The 22,417-nt window shown below is 42.9% G+C and overlaps 2 protein-coding genes across 4 annotated transcripts; one reads left to right on the forward strand and one right to left on the reverse strand.

Annotated features, from left to right (window-relative positions):
* The first annotated feature begins 4,604 nt into the window (after window positions 1–4,604).
* LOC115114758 (purine nucleoside phosphorylase-like) lies at window positions 4,605–13,905 on the forward strand. Its single transcript, XM_029643246.2, has 6 exons — window positions 4,605–4,829; window positions 5,871–6,040; window positions 6,135–6,238; window positions 11,014–11,189; window positions 11,411–11,601; window positions 11,856–13,905. Exons 1-6 carry the CDS (start codon window positions 4,807–4,809, stop codon window positions 12,071–12,073), a joined length of 882 nt encoding a protein of 293 aa, XP_029499106.1. The 5' UTR covers window positions 4,605–4,806; the 3' UTR covers window positions 12,074–13,905.
* A 2,770-nt stretch (window positions 13,906–16,675) lies between these two features.
* Window positions 16,676–21,332, reverse strand: LOC115114760 (zinc finger protein 397-like). 3 transcript variants are annotated; one of them, XM_065013734.1, is made up of 5 exons: window positions 20,995–21,332; window positions 20,504–20,560; window positions 19,876–19,964; window positions 19,552–19,642; window positions 16,676–18,123 (listed from the first exon to the last, which is right to left on the reverse strand). In XM_065013734.1, the coding sequence occupies exons 3-5, from the start codon at window positions 19,954–19,956 to the stop codon at window positions 16,928–16,930; spliced, it is 1,368 nt and encodes a 455-aa protein (XP_064869806.1). In that variant the 5' UTR covers window positions 19,957–19,964; window positions 20,504–20,560; window positions 20,995–21,332; the 3' UTR covers window positions 16,676–16,927. The 3 variants fall into 3 exon arrangements, with proteins under 3 accessions (XP_064869806.1, XP_029499110.1, XP_064869807.1); XM_029643250.2 differs by lacking the exon at window positions 20,504–20,560; XM_065013735.1 differs by lacking the exons at window positions 19,552–19,642; window positions 19,876–19,964; window positions 20,504–20,560; window positions 20,995–21,332 and adding an exon at window positions 18,480–19,543.
* Between the last annotated feature and the right edge of the window lie 1,085 nt (window positions 21,333–22,417).

Here is a 22,417-nt window from a genome sequence, read left to right on the forward strand (position 1 = left end):
GGTCAGTCTTTGTACCTGGCACCCTATTCCTTATATATTGCACTATTTTTGACCAGATCTCTATGGGCCCTGGTCAAAAGAAGTTCAGTATAAGAGAAGGCCAAGAGGGTGCCATTTGGCCAGTCTTTCTCTGTGCATAACTTATTTGAACCAGTGACAGATTTGGCTGACAAGCCAATGTAAACACAGCTAAAAGGCCACTGATCTGAATACCAAATAGCAGTTACATAACATTAGGCTATGTAGGCTACATACCAGAACACATTCAGCTCTGTTCTATTCAACCAGGTCAGCTACTGAATGAACACAAACACACTAACACATATCTGATTTTAAATTCATGTGAAACGTTTGGCCCCCAATGAGTTTTGTGTTTAGGATGACATTGTAAGAGGTAAAACGATGTGAAAGAGGTGTGTACTGTACCCAGGCCAATAATTATATGGTATACATTGGAACACAATTTTCTTAAAGGGGCAGCGTCCTATTTTGAGATGTAAGAAAATCTTCTCAAAATCAATTTAGAAACAAAAATGTACACAATTAATACAATGCAATTCTAAAGAATGGAGTGAACGTCATTTTAATACTTATAATAACCAAATATAGCCTATGAATAGCTGCATATATAGAGAAAACAAGACCCCAATGCATTTAAATACTACACCATGTCCCGGCCAGTAGAAATTCTGTTCGGGCCAGTAGGTTTTGGATCAACTGGCCCGATCGAGCCAAAAAAGTTAACGTTGGACCCTATCAAAGCCTACGAATAGGACCCAGACCTGACCAGGTCATGAGATTTGTAAAAACTCCAGACCCCAGAAAAGAAACACAAATTTTGACACACCACTTTTGAACCTGTGCTGCCACGTCCGTTGTCTGTCTGTCTGTCTGTCTGTCTGTCTGTCTGTCTGTCTGTCTGTCTGTCCGTCCGTCCGTCCGTCCGTCCGTCCGTCCGTCCGTCCGTCCGTCCGTCTGTCTGTCTGTCTTTGTGTGGTGAAGGTCAGGTTGGGTCTGTATTATGCAGTTGGGAGGTGCATAATAACATACCTTATGTAGCCTAGTTGTAATATGTTTAGTCTATGTTTATTGATACGTTTATTGATTAAAAAGATGGCGTGCAATCTGTTTCCAATCAAATTTTATTGGTCACATACACGTGTTTAGCAGATGTTATTGCAGGTGTAGTGAAATGCTTGTGCTTCTAGTTCCGACAGTCCAGTAATATCTAAAAAGTAATATCTAACAATTTGACAACATATACCCAATAGACACAAATCTAAAGTAAAGGAATAGAATTAATAATATATAAATACATTGACGAGCAATGTCAGAGAGGCATAGACTGAGATCAAGTAGATAGTATAGATGACAGTATATATACAGTTGAAGTTGGAAGTTTACGTCGCTTAGGACACCTACTTTGTACATGACACAAGTAATTTTTCCAACAATTGTTTACAGACAGATTATTTCACTTATAAATCATTGTATCACAATTCCAGTGGGTTAGAAGTTTACATACACTAAGTTGACTGTGCCTTTAAACAGCTTGGAATATTCCAGAACATGATGTCATGGCTTTAGAAGCTTCTGATAGGTTAATTGACATCATTTGAGTCAATTGGAGGTGTACCTGTGGATGTATTTCAAGGCCTACCTTCAAACTCAGTGCGTCTTTGCTTGACATCATGGGAAAATCAAAAGAAATCAGCCAAGACCTCAGAAGAAAGATTATAGATCACCACAAGTCTGGTTCATCCTTAGGAGCAATTTCCAAATGCCTGAAGGTACCACGTTCATCTGTACAAACAATAGTATGCAAGTATAAATACCATGGGACCACGCAGCCGTCATACCGCTAAGGAAGGAGACGCGTTCTGTCTCCTAGAGATGAACGTACTTTGGTGCGAAAAGAGCAAATCAATCCCAGAACAACAGCAAAGGACCTTGTGAAGATGCTGGAGGAAACAGGTACAAAAGTATCTATATCCACAGTAAAACGAGTCCTATATGGACATAACCTGAAAGGCCATTCAGCAAGGAAGAAGCCACTGCTCCAAAACCGCCATAAAAAAAAGCCAGACTACAGTTTGCTCCTGCACATGGGGACAAAGATCGTACTTTTTGGAGAAATGTCCTCTGGTCTGATGATACAAAAATTGAACTGTTTGGCATTAATGACCATCGTTATGTTTGGATGAAAAAGGGGGAGGCTTGCAAGTCGAAGAACACCATCCTAACCGTGAAGCACGGGGGTGGCAGCATCACGTTGTGTGGGTGCTTTGCTGCAGGAGGGACTGGTGCACTACACAAAATAATAGACGTCATCATGAGGAGGGGAAATTATGTGGATATATTGAAGCAACATCTCAAGACATCAGTCAGGAAGTTAAAGCTTGGTCGCAAATGGGTCTTCCAAATGGACAATGACCCCAAGCATACTTCCAAAGTTGTGGCAACATGGCTTAAGGACAACAAAGTCAAGGTACTGGAGTTGCCATCACAAAGCCCTGACCTCAATCCCATAGAAATCTGTGGGCAGAAGCGAAAAAGCTTGTGCGAATAAAAAGGCCTACAAACCTGAGTCAGTTACACCAGCTCTGTCAGGAGGAATGGGCCAAAATTCACCCAATTTATTGTGGGAAGCTACCCAAAACATTTGACCCAAGTTAAACAATTTAAAGGCAATGCTACCAAATACTAATTGAGTGTATGTAAACTTCTGACCCACTGGGAATGTGATGAAATAAATAATTCTCTACTATTATTCTGACATTTCACATTCTTAAAATAAAGTGGTGATCCTAACTGACCTAAGACAGGGAATTTTTACTGGGATTAAATGTCAGGAATTGTGTAAAACTGAGTTTAAATGTATTCGGCTAAGGCGTATGTAAACTTCTGACTTCAATTGTATATATGAGATGTGTAATGCAATATATGTAAACATTATTAAAGTGACATTAAAGTGGCCAATGATTTCAAGTCTATGTATGTAGGCTGCAGCCTCTCTGTGCTTGTGATGGCTATTAAACAGTCTGATGGCCTTGAGATAGAAGCTGTATTTCAGTCTCTTGGCCCCAGCTTTGATGCACCTGTTCTGACTTCGCCTTCTGGATGATAACGTGGTGAACAGGCAGTGGCTCGGGTGGTTGTTGTCCTTGATGATCTTTTTGGCCTTCCTGTGACATCGGGTTCTGTAGGTGTCCTGGAGGGCAGATAGTTTGCCCCCGGTGATGCGTTGTGCAGACCTCACTACCCTCTGGAGAGCCTTACGGTTGTGGGCGGAGCAGTTGCCGTACCAGGCGGTGATACAGCCCGACAGGATGCTCTCAATTGTGCATCTGTAAGGTTTGTGAGTGCTTTTGGTGACAAGCCAAATTTCTTCAGCCTCCTGAGGCGCTGTTCCGCCTTCTTCACCACACTGTCTGTGAGGGTGGACCATTTCAGTTTGCTGGTGATGTTGTACGCAGAGGAACTTAAAACTTTCCACGTTCTCCACTGGTGTCCTGTCGATGTCGATTGGAGGGTGCTCCCTCTGTTGCTTCCTGAAGTCTACGATCAGTCTTCTTCTTCTGCTTTTATGGAGTGTATATAGTGCAACCAGGTTTTAGGCTATTGCTTCTCATGATGACACAAATATTTGACAGTAAATAGCCACCCATTGTTTCATAAGACCTGTTTTTCTTCTTCTTCAAAGCCTGAGGTGATGCTGCATTCACGTCATGTCGGAAACTTGGAAATTCTGAAATGTTTGACTTTCTAATGAAGAAAGACTTGACATGAACGCAGCATAACTCTCATCCGACATAACTCAAAACTCATGGAAACCATGTGTTTGATGTGTTCGATACCATTCAATTTATTCTGTTCCAGACATTAATATGAGCCCTTCCTCCCCAATTACGGTGCCACCACCACTTGGTGCAGTTTAAGGCCATGTGGAGGAGAGTGACAGGGGTGGTGGAGATGGGGGTGTGAGCAGGTGGGTCTGGGCAGGGGTGATGTTGTCAATGTTTGTGTCTGGCTGTATGTTGTTATTTGTACGTGGATGTTTTGTATTGTAAAAAATATATATACACTACCGGTCAAAAGTTTTAGAACACCTACTCATTCAAGGGAATGCCAAGAGTGTGCAAAGCTGTCATCAAGGCAAAGGGTGGCTAATTGAAGAATCTCAAATATAAAATATATTTTGATTTGTTCAACACTTTTTTGGTTACTACATGATTCCATATGTGTTATTTCATAGTTTTGATTTCTTCACTATTATACTACAATGTAGAAAATAGTACAAATAAATAAAAACCCTTGAATGAGTAGGTGTTCTTAAACTTTTGACTGGTAGTGTATATATCTAATTTTAACTCAGGTTCCGAGTTTCCGAGTTGTATTGAACACGGCATAAACTCCGAGTTTCCCACTTGTAAAGTGATTGAACCAATAGGAAGCTCGAGTTTCCGAGTTGTCGTGAAATCACCAAGGGAACAGCAAATGCGGCATGATCACCCGAACAACGCCCGCGTGACAGTCCAATAGGAGCGCGAGCTGTCACCATACGTCACACAGGGATGTGGCTCGTGTGGAGGGGACGGAGGTTTATATACCCTCAAAGTAAACTTCCGAAACTTTTAGAAGCGTCAGTACTGAGTTGAGTTAGGTATTATTTAAATAGGCCTATTTATCTCTTTACAAACGTTTCACACATTTAGTCTCATTGAGTCTATCCAAACTTGTCAGGTCAGTTAGTCGGTCCATAATTTATTTGAAAAGTAATTTTTGGCAACTTGCAGGAGCATCATCATGTATCCAGAATCTACAGTGGGGTAAGTGTTTTCCTACAATATCCACTGTTCATTATATCTGCGGATTCAGATATCAGAAGCATCAGTAATAATAATTGTGAACCTTATATGGTGCTGTATAATTCCATTCCATTTAATGTTATGAGTGAGTGTGGACTAATATAGATTCATGTGCGTACTTAACGGAAAGCCGTGGTCTTTTGCGCTTCTGTAGCCTGCTATACTGTATTATTATTTCTGGTCCAGTCCTAGGTTAATTTGTCAACACTTTTTCTCGGAAGAGCAGTTTTACCAGGTGACAGGCGCTAAATGAATGGTTAAAATAACATCTGTCTATAGTGGTATGTGTAGGGTTTTACTGTGTCTTCAATTCTAAAGTCTACAATTATATCATGCCAGAAGGCTAATGCATAATTGGATTAGGCTCCATTGCAGACATTTACTGGGCTGCGGAAATTCCTCAACATGGAAAATGTGGCTGTAACTTCGCGCTTGGTTCGTCACGTAGCCCAACCCCATGAAAGGAATCTGTTACTAGACCTACACATGCCATGGGGTGTGTTAACATTGTGGATGCTGGTAGTAACCTTTTACTGTTAAACCAGAATCAGATGGAGAGTATTTACAATAGGCGAGAGCGTGCGTGTGTGGGAAGTCCTTGGAAAATGTTCTCAGTTGTAATCTTGTTGTAATGTTATATTACATAATAAAAGGCTGCTTCAGACACAGCTGTGTTTCTCAATTCCCTTCTAGCTCCACCGCTTTAACTCACACTCAGGATTTGACCCAAATGGCACCCTATTCCCTTTATAATGCACTACTTTTGACAAGGACTCATAGGACTCTGGTCAAAAGTAGTGCACTATGTAAGGCATAGGGTGCCATTTGGGCTATGAACACAGATGGTCATGCCCATCTCGCTGTTTTCTTACTATGAGGCTGTTTTCCCACACATTTCCCACCTCTCTCTCTCTGTCAATTACATTTCTATTTGTTTTCCTCTCTCTCTCTCTCTCTCTCTCTCTCTCTCTCTCTCCTCCCTTTTCTCTCTCTCTCTCTCAGGTGCAGCTTTGAGGAGTGCAGTGCTACAGCTGAATGGCTCCTGTCCCGGACAGAGATACGCCCCCTGGTGGGGATAGTTTGTGGCTCAGGCTTGGGAGGCTTGGCAGAAATGCTGAAAGACCAGATGGCATTTAAATACAGCGACATTCCTAACTTTCCCCAGAGCACAGGTGTGTAGTTTTGTATGCGTGTTATGTATGTATACTTATCTCTAATCTCTAATACACTGTGTGTACTGATCTAACTGGTTTTTGTGTGTTCCAGTGCATGGTCACGCTGGCAGGTTGGTGTTTGGCATGCTGAAAGGGAAAGCATGTGTTTGTATGCAGGGAAGATTCCATCTCTATGAGGGATACCCCATCCATAAGGTTTGTTGATGTTTATATATACACTGCTCAAAAAAATAAAGGGAACACTAAAATAACACATCCTAGATCTGAATGAATGAAATATTCTTATTAAATACTTTTTTCTTTACATAGTTGAATGTGCTGACAACAAAATCACACAAAAATTATCAATGGAAATCAAATGTATCAACCCATGGAGGTCTGGATTTGGAGTCCCACTCAAAATTAAAGTGGAAAACCACACTACAGGCTGATCCAACTTTGATGTAATGTCCATAAAACAAGTCAAAATTAGGCTCAGTAGTGTGTGTGGCATCCACGTGCCTGTATGACCTCCCTACAATGCCTGGGCATGCTCCTGATGAGGTGGCAGATGGTCTCATGAGGGATCTCCTCCCAGACCTGGACTAAAGCATCCGCCAACTCCTGGACAGTCTGTGGTGCAACAGTCTGTGGTTGGTGGATGGAGCGAGACATGATGTCCCAGATGTGCTCAATTGGATTCGGGTCTGGGGAACAGGCGGGCCAGTCCATAGCATCAATGCCTTCCTCTTGCAGGAACTGCTGACACACTCCAGCCACAGGAGGTCTAGTATTGTCTTGCATTAGGAGGAACCCGGGGCCAACCGAACCAGCATATGGTCTCACAAGGGGTCTGAGGATCTCATCTCGGTACCTCTGGTGAACACATGGAGAGCTGTGCGGCCCCCCAAAGAAATGCCACCCCACACCATGACTGACCCTCCGCCAAACTGGTCATGCTGGAGGATGTTGCAGGCAGCAGAACGTTCTCCACGGCGTCTCCAGACTGTCACGTCTGTCACATGTGCTCAGTGTGAACCTGCTTTCATCTGTGAAGAGCACAGGGCTTCAGTGGCGAATTTGCCAATCTTGGTGTTCTCTGGCAAATTGCCAAACATCCTGCACGGTTTTGGGTTGTAAGCACAACCCCCACCTGTGGATGTCGGGCCCTCATACCACCCTCATGGAGTCTGTTTCTGACCGTTTGAGCAGACACATGCACATTTGTGGCCTGCTGGAGGTCATTTTGCAGGGCTCTGGCAGTGCTCCTCCTGCTCCTCCTTGCACAAAGGCGGAGGTAGCGGTCCTTCTGCTGGGTTGTTGCCCTCCTACAGCCTCCTCCACATCTCCTGATGTACTGGCCTGTCTCTTGATAGCGCCTCCATGCTCTGGACACTACGCTGACAGACACAGCAAACCTTCTTGCCACAGCTCGCATTGATGTTCCATCCTGGATGAGCTGCACTACCTGAGCCACTTGTGTGGGTTGTAGACTCCATCTCATGCTACCACTAGAGTGAAAGCACCGCCAGCATTCAAAAGTGACCAAAACATCAGCCAGGAAGCATAGGAACTGAGAAGTGGTCTGTAGTCACCACCTGCAGAACCACTCCTTTCTTGGGGGTGTCTTGCTAATTGCCTATAATTTCCACCTGTTGTCTATTCCATTTGCACAACAGCATGTGACATTTATTGTCAATCAGTGTTGCTTCCTAAGTGGACAGTTTGATTTCACAGAAGTGTGAATGACTTGGAGTTACATTGTGTTGTTTAAGTGTTCCCTTAATTTTTTTGAGCAGTGTATATATATATATATGTGTGGCCTAGTTACAGTTGTGACTTAAATCGGCTTGTAAATAATGTGCAAATATTGTACAATCCAGGTGTGCAAAGCTCTTAGAGATTTACCCAGAAAGACTCACTGCTGTAATCAAATCAAATCACATTTTATGTCACATGCACCGAATACAACATTTTACCTTACAGTAAAATGCTTACTTACAAGCCCTTAACCAACATAGCAGTTTTAATAAATAAGTGTTAAAGTATTTACTAAAATAAACTGAAGTAAAAAATAAAATATATATATACAGTGCCTTGCAAAAGGATTCGGCCCCCTTGAACTTTGCGACCTTTTGCCACATTTCAGGCTTCAAACATAAAGATATAAAACTGTATTTTTTTGTGAAGAATCAACAACAAGTGGGACACAATCATGAAGTGGAACGACATTTATTGGATATTTCAAACTTTTTTAACAAATCAAAAACTGAAAAATTGGGCATGCAAAATTATTCAGCCCCTTAAGTTAATACTTTGTAGCGCCACCTTTTGCTGCGATTACAGCTGTAAGTCGCTTGGGGTATGTCTCTATCAGTTTTGCACATCGAGAGACTGAAATTTTTTCCCATTCCTCCTTGCAAAACAGCTCGAGCTCAGTGAGGTTGGATGGAGAGCATTTGTGAACAGCAGTTTTTAGTTCTTTCCACAGATTCTCGATTGGATTCAGGTCTGGACTTTGACTTGGCCATTCTAACACCTGGATATGTTTATTTTTTAACCATTCCATTGTAGATTTTGCTTTATATTTTGGATCATTGTCTTGTTGGAAGACAAATCTCCATCCCAGTCTCAGGTCTTTTGCAGACTCCATCAGGTTTTCTTCCAGAATGGTCCTGTATTTGGCTCCATCCATCTTCCCATCAATTTTAACCATCTTCCCTGTCCCTGCTGAAGAAAAGCAGGCCCAAACCATGATGCTGCCACCACCATGTTTGACAGTGGGGATGGTGTGTTCAGGGTGATGAGCTGTGTTGCTTTACGCCAAACATAACGTTTTGCATTGTTGCCAAAAAGTTCAATTTTGGTTTCATCTGACCAGAGCACCTTCTTCCACATGTTTGGTGTGTCTCCCAGGTGGCTTGTGGCAAACTTTAAACGTCACTTTTTATGGATATCTTTAAGAAATGGCTTTCTTCTTGCCACTCTTCCATAAAGGCCAGATTTGTGCAATATACGACTGATTGTTGTCCTATGGACAGAGTCTCCCACCTCAGCTGTAGATCTCTGCAGTTCATCCAGAGTGATCATGGGCCTCTTGGCTGCATCTCTGATCAGTCTTCTCCTTGTATGAGCTGAAAGTTTAGAGGGACGGCCAGTTCTTGGTAGATTTGCAGTAGTCTGATACTCCTTCCATTTCAATATTATCGCTTGCACAGTGCTCCTTGGAATGTTTAAAGCTTGGGAAATCTTTTTGTATCCAAATCCGGCTTTAAACTTCTTCACAACAGTATCTCGGACCTGCCTGGTGTGTTCCTTGTTCTTCATGATGCTCTCTGCGCTTTTAACGGACCTCTGAGACTATCACAGTGCAGGTGCATTTATACAGAGACTTGATTACACACAGGTGGATTGTATTTATTATCATTAGTCATTTAGGTCAACATTGGATCATTCAGAGATCCTCACTGAACTTCGGGAGAGAGTTTTCTGCACTGAAAGTAAAGGGGCTGAATAATTTTGCACGCCCAATTTTTCAGTTTTTGATTTGTTAAAAAAGTTTGAAATATCCAATAAATGTCGTTCCACTTCATGATTGTGTCCCACTTGTTGTTGATTCTTTACAAAAAAATACAGTTTTATATCTTTATGTTTGAAGCCTGAAATGTGGCAAAAGGTCGCAAAGTTCAAGGGGGCCGAATACTTTCGCAAGGCACTGTATATATATTTAAAAAATAAGAAAAAAATGAAAAATAACAATTAAGGAGCAACAATAAACAGTAGTGAGGCTATATACAGGGGGTACTGGTTCTGAGTCAATGTGCGGGGGCACAGGTTAGTCAAGGTAATTGAGGTAATATGTACATGTACGTAGAGGTAAAGTGACTATGCATAGATAATAAACAGAGAGTCGTAGCAGCGTAAAAATGGGGGGTGGGGTCAATGAAATTGTCCAGGTAGCATTTTAATAAGCTGTTCAGGAGTCTTCTGGCTTGGAGGTAGAAGCTGTTAAGAAGCCTTTCGGACCTAGACTTGGCACTCCGGTACCACTTGAAGCTCTCAACTTGCTCTACTACAGTCCCGTCGATGAGAAAGGGGGCGCGCTCGGTCCTCCTTTTCCTGTAGTCCATAATCATCTCCCATGTCTTGATCACTTTGAGGGAGAGGTTGTTCTCCTGGCACCACACTGCCAGGTCTCTGACCTCCTCCCTATAGGATGTCTCATTGTGGTCGTTGATCAGGCCTACCACTGTTGTGTCGTCGGCAAACTTAATGATGGTGTTGGGAGTCGTGCTTGGCCACTGCCAAAGTATTCACTGCCAAAGGTGTGAATACTTATGTAAATAATATTTAATTTACCAAATTTGCAGAAAAAAAGCTAAACATGTCTTCACTTTGTCATTATGGGGTATTGTGTGTAGATGGGTGGGACATATTTTTTCACCCATTTTGATTCAAGCTGTATCACAACAAAATGTTGAATAAGTCAAGGAATGTTGAATAAGTCAAGGAATGAATGTTGAATAAGTCAAAGAATGTTGAATAAGTCAAAGAATGTTGAATAAGTCAAAGAATGTTGAATAAGTCAAAGAATGTTGAATAAGTCAAGGAACGTTGAATAAGTCAAAGAATGTTGAATAAGTCAAAGAATGTTGAATAAGTCAAGGAATGTTGAATAAGTCAAAGGGGTATGAATACTTTCTGAAGGCACTGTATGTATCACTGCCTGTTTTCTGAGTGTTTTTGTGTGTTATTTAAGTCCTAGTATTGGATTCCTCTCATTCTTTTTGAGCACCTCTCTTACTTTCTTTTGTTTGCTGAAGTGCAGAGGCCTACCTGAATCACATCGTATTTCACAGTATAGCTGGTTGTGCATTTGAATGTTATTAGGATCCCCCATTAGTTGATGCCACGGCGTCAGCTAATCTTCATGTGTCAAAAAAAATAAAATAATAATAAACAATTACAATTTAAATTGCCAAATGTTGCAGGTCACAATGCCCATGCGGATTTTCAAGCTGCTGGGTGTGGAGACTGTCATCCTGACCAATGCAGCTGGAGGCCTCAATCAGGACTACAAGGTTGGGGACATTATGATCATCAAAGACCACATCAACATGCCTGGGTTCGCTGGGAACAACCCACTGGCAGGACCCAATGATGAGAGGTGTGTGGTTATGTATATAGGGAACGGTTAAGGACGTACAATAGAGTGATTACGGAATGCAAATTAAAAAGGGTGCCGACGCCCAAAAATACCTGTTTTACTTTAATTAAGCAAATGTAATTACTAGGTAATGTTTTTGAGGCGTGTACCCTTTTTCCACGAATGGTTTATCAGGGACTGAAAACAGGTTTGGTTAAGTTACCACCTTCTCCTCCTCCTAGGTTCGGGGTTCGGTTCCCCTCCATGTCTGATGCGTACGACAGGGAATTTCTGCAGCTGGCACAAGGTGTGGGGGCGGAGCTTGGCTTTGGTGACTTCCTGAGAGAGGGAGTTTACTGCGTCCTGGGCGGGCCCTCGTTCGAAACCATCGCTGAGTGTCGTATGATGAACAGACTGGGGGCTGACGCTGTGGGTGAGTCCTGGAGCAGCTACACCAAATTATCACAACACCTCAGCACTACGACAATCATCTTCTACTCGAGCAACAATTTAAACTTCTAAAACTTCGTCCACTGCAATAAAAATACTTTTGCAAGCACTCCGTTGTTCTTGTAGTTTGCTCTTGCAGCATTTCATGCAGAATTATGAAGAATGCAACTCTGCAACTTTTGAATTACATTGTCAGTTAGTGCATTGCTTTTGTCCTCCTCGTTCTCGTTGTTCTAGGCATGAGTACGGTGCACGAGGTGATTGTAGCGCGTCACTGTGGGATGCGTGTGTTCGCCCTGTCCCTGATCACCAACCAGGCTGTGATGGACTACGACAGCCAGGAGAAGGCCAACCACGAGGAGGTCCTGGAGACAGGCCAGCTGAGGGCAAAGCAGCTAGAGCGACTGGTGTCCAACATGGTGACCCACATAGAGCACAACAATAACGACGCCTGATAACTCTGACTGAATCTGGTTACACCGTGTGTGTATGGGGGGAGGGGGGCATTCCGTAATCACCCTATTGTATCTGGCCACGCTGTTCTTTTTCTGTACTTTAACATTCTTCAAGGTAGCTGTTTGTTGACAACGTGAATCATTGTTTAATGTGTGTTATGGAAACATGACAATTCGGAGTAAAGTACTATTATTTATGTGCCCTGCACTAAACGTTTATAAACAGAGCTGTAATTGAGGTGAATTGACCCAGTGCACTGACAATTTCATGTGTTAACTTTATATTTATTTTTGTTCAGTTCAGAAATACTTTCCCATTTCCTAACAAGTGTGACTAATATGTAGATTTTAAAATTACATGATATAGTAAATTACCAAAACGTAAGGGTGTTCCCATAATATAGTGGGCTCTAAAGTGCGACCAATTTGGTCGCAAACGCAACAAAATATTTTGCTGTGCGAACTGCAGTTTTAATTTTGGAGCACAGAGAGAATGGTAAAGGGATAGCTTCTCAGGAGATCCGTGATTCTAGTAAAGAGGTTCAGTATGAAGATGATTAGAAACTGCTTCTCCAATAGAAATCCCAGATCATGCATGTAGTTATGCGATGTCCTGGCAAAGTTGGCTAGCTAAACTCATGTGCGGAAACACATCATTGGGTCGAACTGTCGTGTTGCACTGAACTGTGCATTTGCATTCCGTCAAATCAAAGGCACTCCTTCGATATAAATGAAAACGTGTACGTTTGTCACTTTCACAAGGTTATGAAATGTTCAGCTACTTAACATTGGCTCGAATCTAGATTGAAAATCGAGAAAATTAACGACTAAGGAAGAATTTTCCACTCATTGATTTCCCAAACCCCAGTCTGGTCTGTCGAGTCGGCTTTGCGACTCGTTCCTGGAACTATCACAATGGTGTGCCTCTCTTGAGTTTAGAAACTCTGTGATCATAGCAATGAGTGAATGACGGTTGTGACTAGAGTAACTTCACGTAGCAGGTTAGGAGAGCATTTGAGCTAACCCTAGCCATTTTATACCCTTAACCTAAGTATCGTAATCAACCACGTTAGTTATCCTAACTTGCTGCATATTTTTTCCCCCCTAACTTGGTGCATAAGTTCTACTAACATGCTATGAAAAAGCCACTTCCGGTAATGGCCGTACCCCTTTCTATTCAAAACCATGAATGTCAGATCTTTTGCCTGTAGACATCACAAACTTGACACTCTTAAAGAGACACTGTACAATTTTCAATGTAATGCATCTCTATAAGAAAAATAGTGCTTTTGCATAATGTAGAAACCTTATATTCCCCACATGACCTGTATTTGTATCAACATTTGAGCTTTTTATAACAAACCAATGTATTTACATCATTAACATATTCGTTTCTAGGGCACAACATGTGCTTCAGAAGTAAACAGAATTAATATAGGCTATATATGCTCTAGAAAAAACCCTTGCACTTCTGATTTTTTTTACAGTTGGGAGCACCAGTGCTACCCATGACATGTTTGAATTTAGAGCACTGACTGTAACGTGCTGTAGAGTAGCAGTGTGTTGGTGTATTAACAATTATGTTCTCAAATAAGTATGTTTAATACTTATTTATAGAAGCACGTTTTATCGTGTAATGTATGCTTTTTAGTCAACGTCTTAAAAGGGGTTAAACTAGATTATTTTACCTTTCAAACAGTGGGTAGTTTTAGCTTTGCCTTTATAAGAATGCTCATGAATGTGTATATCGATGGGGATTGAAAGGTGAATATGGGGTATTTTGTTGGTGCTACACTCAAGTCTTACTGTCACAATAAACGGAGTCAACTTGATAGACTGTGGTGTTCAAGCGCCACTTTGTTTTCTATGTCTCTGTAGAATTACTGTGTTGTCTCACCACAACTGTCAATCCAGGAAGCTCTTTACCATTTTCTCACCCAACATGTTTTAATGCCATGTTGCACCTCCAGCCAGCAATTTCCATGACGTCAGCGCAATGTTTTCTTATAAATACCCATACAAGGTCATGAGTAGGTTCTGTTTTACAAGCTGTCCTCCCCATACCTTTAAGAGCATGGGGTTGTGTCCCAAATGGCACCCTATTCCCTATATAGTGCACTGCTTTTAACGTGTTCACTGTATAGGGAATAGGGTGTCATTTGGGATGTGACCCAGATCCTATCATAATTAACCCTTTTTGTCTTATGCCTAATGTGTAAAGTATGACTGCGCCTGAGAACTGTGCTGTCAAGGCCTAAATCAAGTTCAACCAAACCTAGTTGCTTTTTAAAACTAGCATCACCTTAATTGTAGAATAACACAAAGGTCGCATTTCCCTGCTCAGACATTGCACGCCAGACAGTGCAGTCAGGCACCAGATTGTTATAAAACGATGTAGTTATCTGATACATAAAATACCTGTTGTAAGATCTGGCATGGGTCAGCAACGTCAGAGCAGGGGAACAGACTAAATCTGGGGGGTAATGCCCAGAATAGAGGTATCAACTATATGACACTTTTAGATCAATTATTGACCCCAATAGTCAGGAAACATCCATTTCCTCTTTCTTATCAACACAAGTGACAAATGTTTCTGCAACCTTCACAAATAGTCAGAATCAACTACAGGATTTGGTCTTTTACCAGGCTTGGAGCTGCTGGTCCTTTACCAGGCTTGGAGCTGCTGGTCTTTTACCAGGCTTGGAGCTGCTGGTCCTTTACCAGGCTTGGAGCTGCTGGTCTTTTACCAGGCTTGGAGCTGCTGGTCCTTTACCAGGCTTGGAGCTGCTGGTCCTTTACCAGGCTTGGAGCTGCTGGTCTTTTACCAGGCTTGGAGCTGCTGGTCCTTTACCAGGCTTGGAGCTGCTGGTCTTTTACCAGGCTTGGAGCTGCTGGTCCTTTACCAGGCTTGGAGCTGCTGGTCTTTTACCAGGCTTGGAGCTGCTGGTCTTTTACCAGGCTTGGAGCTGCTGGTCCTTTACCAGGCTTGGAGCTGCTGGTCTTTTACCAGGCTTGGAGCTGCTGGTCTTTTACCAGGCTTGGAGCTGCTGGTCTTTTACCAGGCTTGGAGCTGCTGGTCTTTTACCAGGCTTGGAGCTGCTGGTCTTTTACCAGGCTTGGAGCTGCTGGTCCTTTACCAGGCTTGGAGCTGCTGGTCTTTTACCAGGCTTGGAGCTGCTGGTCCTTTACCAGGCTTAGAGCTCCTGGTCCTTTCCCAGGCTTGGAGCTGCTGGTCCTTGGCAGGGCTAGAAGCTGTAGTTGAAGCACTCTGGGCTAAAGTTTCCCCTAGGTACAGCTCAACGATCAACTTCCCCTTCCCCAATCCTAACCTTAACCATTGGTGGGGGAAATGCTAAACTGGATCAGCATCGAGGCATCTTCACCTTACTCCGGTGGGAGCAGGCACAGTAATCAGGAAGTGACGTCAGTGTTTGTAAATGGTTAGGAATACTCAGGCCATTGTTTGCTCTGTAAAGGGCATTTATACTGTATCTGCTGTGTACTAAAGGTTCCCCCCCAGAGACGTGAAACTATGCACACACACATAGCCACATCAACATTGAGCCATGTCGTAGCCTGGGTACCAGTCTGTTTGGCCAACATTCCACTCCTTATACTCCATGGCATATGACAAGGAGTGGAACGTTAGCTAAACAGACCGGTACCCAGGCTAGTCATGAAGTTAACTGTTGCAAAGTTACTCTGCCATGTTTAAAACAGCAGCTTCAGATCATACTGTAACTTCTCAAATATATACAGAACAAAAAATAAAAGCTGTTGCCAGAGAACTGAATGTTCATTTCTCTATCACAAGCCACCTCCAAAGTCATTTTAGAGAATTTGGCAGTACATCCAACCGGCCTCCCAACCACAGACAACGTGTAACCACGTCAGCCCAGGACCTCCGCATCTTCACTTGCGGGATCGTCTGAGGAGTATTTCTGTCTATAATAAAGCCAGTTTCTGGGGAAAAACTCATTCTGATTGGGTGGGCCTATGTCTTCTCAGGCCCACCCATGACTGCGCCCCTTCCAAGTGATGTGAAATCCATAGATTAGAGCCCCAATTAATTAATTTAGACTGATTTCCTTCTATGAACTGTAACTAAGTAAAATCTTTGAAATTGTTGCATTTATATTTTTGTTTCAGTATATATCCGCAAAGCCCTTACTTATTGGAAAAGCATCATAACACCAATATTTCTGTAATAAGACAACCTCCACAGAGTTTTCTATATTCTCTTTGACTCCGCTCTGCTGAAATGAGTGATTCGCCATTACAGTAAAGGAGAACTTCAAATGGGGGTTAGTTCCTGTCGCAAAACTGCACTAGGGTGACTATTAGTTTGCTCTGTTCTGAAAGTTGAGTACCACTGCCCTCTGGTGTGTAGAGATTTACACAATTTACAATTACACAATCCAATACAGCAGTCAAGACTCTACAAAGGTTTCCCTGATTATTAATTGGTTCCACAGCATACTGTGTGCGTCTATGTGACGTGGCCGAAAGTAGAGCACTATATAGAGAAGATGGTGCTATTTGGGACACAGACATTGTTATATGACATGAATAGGTAATAAAACATTTTGCCAGAATACTTGATTATGGAGTACCGATTTTCATAGTTTATTTAAAAGGCCTGATGCAAAACTATTCGATGTGTATTTTATTTAATGAAATGTTTCTGTAGTGTTGAAAATAGCATAAAACATCAAAGTTCTAATTTTTCTTGAACTATTTTCATTGCTAAAGTAAAACCAATAACTATCTTAAATTCAGCTTTGAGGACCATATTTACAGACTTAGTGGATAGAGGTTTAATAATAATAATAATAATAATAATAAATGACCCACTCAGCTATACCCAGCATGAATAATCCTGTGCCTCTTCAGATGGTGCAGAAGAGTGAAAGTCTTGCCACACTGAGAGCAACCATATGGTCTCTCTCCACTGTGGACACTCTGGTGCGTCTTGAGACTGCTCTGCTGGGTAAACCTTTTCCCACACGTGGCACAGCTATAGGGTCTCTCTCCCGTGTGAATGCGGTGGTGTATAGTCAGGTGCGAGGAGCAGTGAAAACTCTTCCCGCAGACGGTGCACCGAAACGGCCTCTCTCCCGTGTGACTTCGCTGATGTATCTTGAGATAGGACAGGCGACTAAAACTCTTGCCACACTGCGAGCAACTGAAAACCTTCTCTGTTATGGCTGTACCCCAGTGATTTTTCGTATTATAATGAGGCATAGAGAAGCTTCTGAGGCCACCTGGTGTAAAAGTGTTATTGTTCAATCGAATCCCTAAATGGGAGGCAGTTGGTCTGTCAGTGTCACTCAGTCCAAAGCTTCGCTCTGCTGTGTGTCCAGTGTCTTGAGGCCTGGACGGTGGGATGTGATTATTCCTCTGGGAGAACACCTGATCTCTCTGCCTGGTCTGCTGCTGTGAATGGTTGATCTGCGGTCGGCACTGAAAAGAACTAGACACAGACTGAGATGCACTTACTTTCTCTTTCTGAAAGACTTTGTTGTACATTGATCCATTGCACGATCTATGTAAAGGTGAGATGGCTGATTTACTAGGGCCTTCCACTGGGCTAGAGAGGGGCTGTGGCTGAGGCTGAGCCTCGGAGCGATCTGGAAAACTCTCTGAATACTGGTCGGCTACATAAGAGAAATCAGGAAAGTCAGTCTCTATGACTATGTCATCATTCCCTTGAACTATAGACGACCACAGTTGACTGTCTCTTTCATCCATTACAAATTCAGAGCTCACGGGGTTCTGCTGCTTTACTGTGCTCCTCTGACATCCAGCCTGACTGAATCTAGAATGTTGTTCTTCCTCCTTCTCAGTCTTTATTACAAACTCTAGAACACTGGTCTCCTCCTCGCCACAGTGCCCAGACTGAGACTGGCACAGCTCACTAAGCTTCTCTTGGCCTTCTGCCAGCTGCTCTTCCAGGAGGATTAGTGGGTCCTGATTCTCCTCTTCTTCCAAGTCCTGATGATTCCCAATGGGAAGCTTCTGAATGGCATTATTGACGTATGCAGTGTTTCCTAGATAGAAGGTGCAAAGACAATCGTTATAATTGCAAAGCAAAATAAATGATATATTTGTAGTTACTTACATTATGTCAAGAATTGCATGCCCTTCTTATATGTCCCAAAAATATATAATTGCAAAGCAAATGTTATCAAATGAAGGTTCAACACCATGGCCAGTAGAACACTGTTTGGAAACAAAGTAGCCCAAACCCACCCTATTCCCTACATAGTGCACTCCATTTAACCCAAGCTTTACGAGCCCCTGTTAAAAAGTAGTGCACTATATAGGGAATAGGGTACCATTTGGGACAGAGCCAGTGTTTTGAAAGGAAGTAGGCCAGTCCAATGAACCCAATGAATGCAGTTACCCTGCCCGATGAATGCAGTTGCTCTGTCCAATGGCCCACTGAATGCAGTTTCCCTGTCCAATGGCCCACTGAATGCAGTTTCCCTGTCCAATGGCCCACTGAATGCAGTTGCCGTGTCCAATGGCCCACTGAATGCAGTTGCCGTGTCCAATGGCCCACTGAATGCAGTTGCCCTGTCCAATGGCCCACTGAATGCAGTTGCCCTGTCCAATGGCCCATTGAATGCAGTTGCCCTGTCCAATGGCCCACTGAATGCAGTTGCCCTGTCCAATGGCCCATTGAATGCAGTTGCCCTGTCCAATGGCCCACTGAATGCAGTTTGCCTGTCCAATGGCCCACTGAATGCAGTTTGCCTGTCCAATGGCCCATTGAATGCAGTTGGCCTGTCCAATGGCCCATTGAATGCAGTTGGCCTGTCCAATGGCCCATTGAATGCAGTTGGCCTGTCCAATGGCCCATTGAATGCAGTTGCCGTGTCCAATGGCCCATTGAATGCAGTTGCCGTGTCCAATGACCCATTGAATGCAGTTGCCCTGTCCAATGGCCCATTGAATGCAGTTGGCCTGTCCAATGGCCCACTGAATGCAGTTGCCCTGTCCAATGGCCCATTGAATGCAGTTGGCCTGTCCAATGGCCCACTGAATGCAGTTGCCCTGTCCAATGGCCCACTGAATGCAGTTGGCCTGTCCAATGGCCCATTGAATGCAGTTGGCCTGTCCAATGGCCCATTGAATGCAGTTGCCGTGTCCAATGGCCCATTGAATGCAGTTGGCCTGTCCAATGACCCATTGAATGCAGTTGCCGTGTCCAATGGCCCATTGAATGCAGTTGGCCTGTCCAATGGCCCATTGAATGCAGTTGGCCTGTCCAATGGCCCATTGAATGCAGTTGGCCTGTCCAATGGCCCATTGAATGCAGTTGCCGTGTCCAATGGCCCATTGAATGCAGTTGGCCTGTCCAATGACCCATTGAATGCAGTTGCCGTGTCCAATGGCCCATTGAATGCAGTTGGCCTGTCCAATGACCCATTGAATGCAGTTGCCCTGTCCAATGGCCATATGAATGCTGTTACCCTGTCCACTTGGTCCTCTGTGTTGCTCCCTGCTCCATGATCCATCATCCTGTCTCTCTACCTTAATGAAAGGGGTTTCTATCTCTGCAAACTAGAAGAATGAAACTATTAGACAGTATGCATTGTCAATTTGTCAGGTTTCAAGTCTAAGATTTAATTGGGTTATGGGTTTTCTAGAGACGTGTCCCTTTCGGCTCCTAGTTGAGCAAAGGGCCTCAACAGACATGCACCATCAAGGCCCCTCGGTCTACTCGGAGCTGAAAGGAATACGATACTACCAATCTCTGATTCAACTACACAAGAATCAGTCTATGGAGCACAGACCTTAATTTCTCCCAAAGCTGACCCAAACGCATCCTCATCTCCTCGCTGACTGGGTCTCCAGTCTGAAGCACAGCTGTCCATGTATTTCTCTGAAACAGAAAATTATTACAGACATAAAGGAGACTCCCAGGACTCTCCAGTAGTATTTTTTTGACAGGTAGGCAACCATAAGATTCCGACCTTATTTATGGTCACTGTAAGTACATCTTCCCAGTATGGTCCGGAGCCTGGCGAGATATGGTTCGGAAAACGTTGTGTGTGTGTGTGTAACCTTTATTTAATTAGGTTAAATTAAGATAAATGAATTAAGAACAAATTGTGCGCCGCCCTATGGGACTCCCAATCACGGCCGGTTGTGATACAGCCTGGATTCGAACCAGGGTGTCTGTAGTGACGCCTCAAGCACTGAGATGCAGTGCCTTAGACTGCTGCACCACTCGGGAGCCAAGTTTTCTAATCAACGTTCCTCAATCCAGGGATAGAAGATGGCGCTGTACTACTAATTGTCCAAAATGATACAATGAGAAGACTGAAATACTGATCACTTTTACTTAAACTGCCCTTTTTTGTCCTCATGCTAGACTAAAGCAACCCATTGGATTCCACAACACTTCAGGTAGTTACTCACCTCAACGCTAGGCGTCGTATTTTCACGGAATCCATGGGCTGCTATAGTCTAGGTAGACTAACATTGGGACGAAAAAAGGCAGTTTAATAAAGAAATAGCACTATTTCAATATTTTCGAGGTAACATTTTGATAATGGGAAAATTAGGATTGCAGCGTCATCTTCCATCCCTGGATTGAGGTACATTTCCAGAGCCATATCTAGCGTCTGCTCTGTGGTGTCCTGAGCTAGCAACGGTAGCCTGACAACTACATTTCAAAACAAACCAATTTAAAAAATCGGCCCAATAACAATCTATTTCTCTATCTAATGTTTTGCCTTGAATAAACACAACCACATAAATACTTAGCTAGGTATCAGAATAACCTTATCTAATTTATAACAATAGAGGCCTAGCCTGTACGACTGAGCGCGGTGGAGCTAACGTTAACTAGGGAACATAACAGTAACGTTAAAACTTCTGCGTACCACAACATTTGGTACATTACTCACCCGTGTGTCGTGAAATCCGCGCAATCTTCAGTTCATTATCCACCATGAGCAGTTTTCTCCGCAAAATTTCATTTTCATTATGCTTCCGAGATATTTCGAAATGTAATACAGCACAGTTGTCATCGATAAGTTTGGCGATTTCTGCCACCGCTGATTTGGCTAAAACCTCCATGATCGAGGTTAGTTGTGTCTGAAGGGCAATACAGTTAGACATTTTGAGTGTCGTTTAAAACACGAGTTAATGTAAATGTTATTCTAAAAGCTAGCTAGCTACATCAGCCAATTTAAATGTCTGCAAAAAAATAAACCTAGCTAACGTTAGCTAGCTACTTCCGAGTCAAAATCTTCTTCTATCATATAATGGCTGTCAGCAAACAAATGTTAAAGGTGCATGCCACCACCTACTGTGCTGGAGTGTGTGGACAATCATGGTTTACAACATTAGTTCCACATTTCTAAATCTTCCAACATAACTCAGCACTTCTGAGAGAGAGAGAGAGAGAGAGATTATAATAGACCATGCCACAAATCCCTTCCAACCCTATCCAACCTCAATGACCTTATCTTTCCCTCTCTTCAACATACTTGCAACAATATAACACATGCTCCATCGTTTCATCAACCATACTCTCCAGACACAAACCAGTCACATGCTTGCTAACAAGATGTAAAGACGAGTTCAATGTATAATGTCCTAGACACGTTGAGCAAATACCACCTCTTCCTTCCTAATCTAACATTTGAATCTTGGTCCACCAACCTTGCTTTGGAGGGAATATAAATGCCGGCCCTTGGGCTCAGGGTCCCATCCTGTCTGCCACACAAAAAGGCTCTGATCTTACATTTGGCCTCACCTTTACCCAGTGGAACATTCATATAAATTATGACTCATTTTAAAGCTCATTTGGCTATGTGGTCTACAATTTCATTCCCTTCCACACCCAAATGGGCTGGGACCATGTAGAATCTCACTACTTCACCCACTATCTTAATTCTCCATAATAACATGAATGCCTCCAATAGTAGGTCACTCCTATTAGATTTGCCAGATGATAAACTATTCAACATAGACAGAGAATCTGAGCGTACTATATATCATTCTGACAGGTTGAACATCCTCCACCCACTGAAGGGCAATTACTATCGCCAACTGTTCAACTGAGTATACTGTCAGTTCGTCTGTTAGTATTCTACATATCTGCACATTAAATTCAAGAACATAAATGCCTACTCCTGTGTGCCTACTATCTGGGTCCTTGGATGTATCTGTGAAAAGCAGTAAAAATGCATAAAAACTTCTACCAATGTAATTGTCAACCAGTTTCCTTAAATCACTGACTTCTGACCAATATTTTATTCTCTACCAAGGTTAGATAAACAGGATCTGGGAGTAACCAGAGGAACATCCCTTATCAGCACAGAA

Source organism: Oncorhynchus nerka, linkage group LG9b (assembly GCF_034236695.1).
Source record: "Oncorhynchus nerka isolate Pitt River linkage group LG9b, Oner_Uvic_2.0, whole genome shotgun sequence".
In the NCBI taxonomy this organism is placed as follows: domain Eukaryota; kingdom Metazoa; phylum Chordata; class Actinopteri; order Salmoniformes; family Salmonidae; genus Oncorhynchus; species Oncorhynchus nerka.

Bases quoted from the DNA above. Each gene is read 5' to 3' on its own strand.
- LOC115114758 (XM_029643246.2), top strand. From the start codon at position 4,807: ATGTATCCAGAATCTACAGTGGG. The intron at 6,041-6,134 runs GTGTGTAGTTTT...TGTGTGTTCCAG, and splicing joins TAACTTTCCCCAGAGCACAG to TGCATGGTCACGCTGGCAGG. The intron at 11,602-11,855 runs GTGAGTCCTGGA...TCGTTGTTCTAG, and splicing joins ACTGGGGGCTGACGCTGTGG to GCATGAGTACGGTGCACGAG.
- LOC115114760 (XM_029643250.2), bottom strand. From the start codon at position 21,208: ATGTCTAACTGTATTGCCCTTCAGACACAACTAACCTCGATCATGGAG. The intron at 19,643-19,875 runs GTCTGTGCTCCA...TCATTCTTCTAG, and splicing joins CAGCTTTGGGAGAAATTAAG to TTTGCAGAGATAGAAACCCC. The intron at 18,124-19,551 runs GTAACAGCATTC...CCTTCTATCTAG, and splicing joins CAGAGGACCAAGTGGACAGG to GAAACACTGCATACGTCAAT.